We start from the raw sequence: 3,430 nt of genomic DNA, 5'->3' as shown, positions 1-3,430 counted from the left end.
TTCGATAAAGCGTCGGTACCAACCGGCTAAGCCGAGAAATCCCCGAACTTGTTTAAGGTTCTTTGGTACGGGCCACGCAAGTATCGACTGTATTTTCCCCGGATCTGTTGCCACGCCACCGTTACCTATTACGTAACCAAGGTATTTAACCTGCGTCACACAAAATTTTCTTTTACCGATATTGAGAGTGAGGTTGGCCTTACGAAATTGCTCCGCGATTCTTACCAGTATGCCTAAATGCGTTTCGAAACTGTCAGATACAACACACAAGTCGTCCAGATAGCCAAACACGCAATGCCTCAGATCTGGTGGTATAAGCTGATCCATCAGGCGGCACATAGTTTGGGGTGCATTACACAACCCAAACGGCATAACAGTGAATTGATATAAAGGGCGTCCTGGTATGGTGAAAGCAGTAATGGGCTTCGATTCCTCAGAAAGCGGTATTTGCCAGTACACATCTTTGAGGTCTAATTTCGAAATTAAGTTGGCCTTTGGTAAGCGAGCGAAAATGCCCTCAAGTGAAGGTAACGGGTAAGCGTCTTTTTTGGTTACTTCGTTTACCTTACGCGCATCCAAGCATAAACGCACTTTGCCTGGTTTGATCACCAAACGCATAGGCGAACTCCACGGACTTGTTGCCTCTTCTATTACATCTAATGCGAGCATCCTGTCGATTTCCTTAAACATTAACAATTCGACAGCAGGCGACATAGGATAAAACCTTTGCTTCACGGGTTTCGCATTTCCGATATCGATTTCGTGCCTGATTAACTTAGTTTTACCTAAACCCTGCGTTTCGAAGTTGGGAAATAAAGACTTCACAGCCTCCAGCTGTTTTCTTTGGTTAACAGTTAAAGGATAACATTTCTCATCAGCAGGAGTTGTGGTGGCATTTTCATCAGACGAAGAAATGGCTGTAATGATATTGGGAGCTAATCGAAACTCTTTCCAGAAGTTTACACCCAAGATAAGCCTTCTAGACAATGATGGCATAATATGTAATTTAATGGATTTCACTTCTGTCCCGTATTTCATGTCTACGATAATTGTACCAACAATTGCGTGTGCTCTCCCATCTGCAGTGGCGGCCGAAGACGACACCTTGCGAAATGTGGGAATATGTGAAAAATCAGTTTTAGCCAAATCTGGGCCTATAACACTGATATTAGCACCAGTATCAAGCAATCCTAATTCCTGGAAATTTAAAAACTCCACTTCTGCAAAATACATATTTCCTGATTAATCAGTTATTACAGTTGAAACTAATTTTGTTCTATTTTCACGTAAAGCTTTCCAAAAGTTGCGTAATCTAAGCGTTGAACGCTTAATTTTTTTAATGGAATCTTCACCTGCAAAAATACGATTTCGAATCTCATTGTAATCTCGCCATTTCTCATGTAATGGTCTAATTGGGAAAATTTGACGGTTAAAAGTATATTCATTCGATTCTCGTTTGAGAATTTTATAATTGCTAAACTCGGGATTTGCTGAGCTAGCCGGTAAAACTTCAGAAGGTGTATCCAAAGGCGTTACGAAGCCACTCGAGGTTCGAATGGCCTCGTTGAGGGGTTTTTTGCCTTCTTAGCAATACAATTTTTACACTGTGGCTTATACACATTTTTCTCGCCACATCCATAGCAGAAGATTTTCCGGTCTTGCACACACATATCCCAAGTGTGTCCACTACCATCGCAATTCCAACAGACAATAAGTCTGCTTGAATCGGTGTTATGTAAAGCAGCTACTTCCGCTTCCGTATTAACAATTTCATACCCGTCTGAATGAGTGTCAACCATTGAAATTTTGGGCCTTGGCACGTTCGTTGCATAGTTTCGAGATGGCGGTATGCGCCTGGTGTTTTCTGCACATAATAAGTTTTCGCGCTTTTGACATAACATGCGCAAATGTGCTATTGAATGAATTGGCACATATAGCAATTCATGCCGAATATCGGAACGTAAATTACGAGAAATTAGTTCTATTATCTCTGATTCTTCAATTGGTTCTGCTAAGCGATCTATTATGGATGTAATATCATCATAAAATGCCTCAAATGATTCATTTGGTTTTTGTTTCTGGTTACGGATTTCTTCCATAATGTCATACCTGGATCGAAAATCTTTAAATTGGTAGCGTAAAGCGGCACAAAAAGCAGACCATTCGATCCTGGGTACCTGTTTGTGGTACCTCCAGTACCAATCTTTAGCTCTGCCATTTAATAAAATATGCAAATTATTGCAGACTAACTCGAAATGGTTATCAAGACTAGCAGCCGTAAGTGTACGTATACGGTAAAGAAATTATTCACAATTTAATCCAGTTGACGATCCATCGAATTTCACATTCCAATTTTGAATTGCCAATGTTACTTTTTGTGGATTATTTAGAAAATTTTGTGATTGACTTGGCCCAAAGTGACGATTATTTCCGTTGTTTACATTGATGCGTTCATGAATTACTGGTTCAGGTTCAGCTCTACGTGCTGCAGCCGCAGTAGATTGTATATTTAAATTAATACTAATACTAGCTTCTATAATTTGTTCAATATTCACATTATTTAAACAATTGGGATTATTTTGATGAGAATTTGGATTTGACCTGCCAAAAGTATTACTACGATTTTGATTGTTATTCCGGGTATTATGAGTAGGTGGGCCTGGTGTATCTCCGAGTTGGAGCAGTGGTAATGTTAAGTTTGTAGCAACGCCTGCTTGGTCATTTTTAGATGGAGCTTGAGTTACGTCAGCATTAAGCTGTCTTTGGGAGCGAGTATGATAACGCTTTTTCTCCTTCGGGCGAGTGGAATTGTTGTTATTAGAATTTTTTGAGCGATTGTTGCTGTCGCCGTTAGACGCAACATGAATAGTAATTGGTTGTAAATCGCGAAGGTGGCATAATTGTCTACAACAAGGACATTCCGAGGAGTTGGTTAACCATGTCTTTATGCAATTGCAATGGTAAACATGATTACAACTTGTCAAAAGACATTCTTGGTTGCTTTCTAGAGGTTGCGTGCATATTGCACAAGATCCTTCTGTTGCAACTGCCGAAAGTTCTGCAATGTTTTCTTGACTTCGAAACACGGCCATTTTCAAAATGGAATCTTATAAACAATTTTAATTTGTTGGAAATAGTACTTCTAGTTTTACTGTTTGGTGAGAGTGACGTAGGGTACCGAAACGGTAAGTAAGATAATAATAATAATAGATTGGCGCTTACACATATGTTAGTGTTTGGCCGAGCTTCTCCTCCGATTTGTGGCGTGCGCCTTGATGTTGTCACACAAAGCGGAGGGACCTACAGTTTTACGCCGACTCCGAACAGCGATTGTATTTTTATGAGAAGCTGTTTTTCATGGCAGAAATACACTCGGAGGTTTGCCATTGCCTGCCGAGGGACGACCGCTGTTAAGAAAAAACCTTTTTTC

At 40.2% G+C, this 3,430-nt stretch overlaps 1 protein-coding gene across 1 annotated transcript; it reads right to left on the bottom strand.

Annotated features, from left to right (window-relative positions):
• Positions 1-2,303: 2,303 nt before the first annotated feature.
• Positions 2,304-3,092, bottom strand: LOC108366091 (RING-H2 finger protein ATL51-like). Its single transcript, XM_017620380.1, has one exon. The coding sequence runs from the start codon at positions 3,090-3,092 to the stop codon at positions 2,304-2,306; it is 789 nt and encodes a 262-aa protein (XP_017475869.1).
• Between the last annotated feature and the right edge of the window lie 338 nt (positions 3,093-3,430).

Source organism: Rhagoletis zephyria, unplaced genomic scaffold (assembly GCF_001687245.7).
Source record: "Rhagoletis zephyria isolate East Lansing unplaced genomic scaffold, Rhagoletis_zephyria_1.1 Rzeph_scaffold_02132, whole genome shotgun sequence".
NCBI lineage: Eukaryota > Metazoa > Arthropoda > Insecta > Diptera > Tephritidae > Rhagoletis > Rhagoletis zephyria.
The sequence above is the reverse complement of the archived record's forward strand: the minus strand, read 5'-3'. Positions and strand labels throughout refer to the sequence as shown.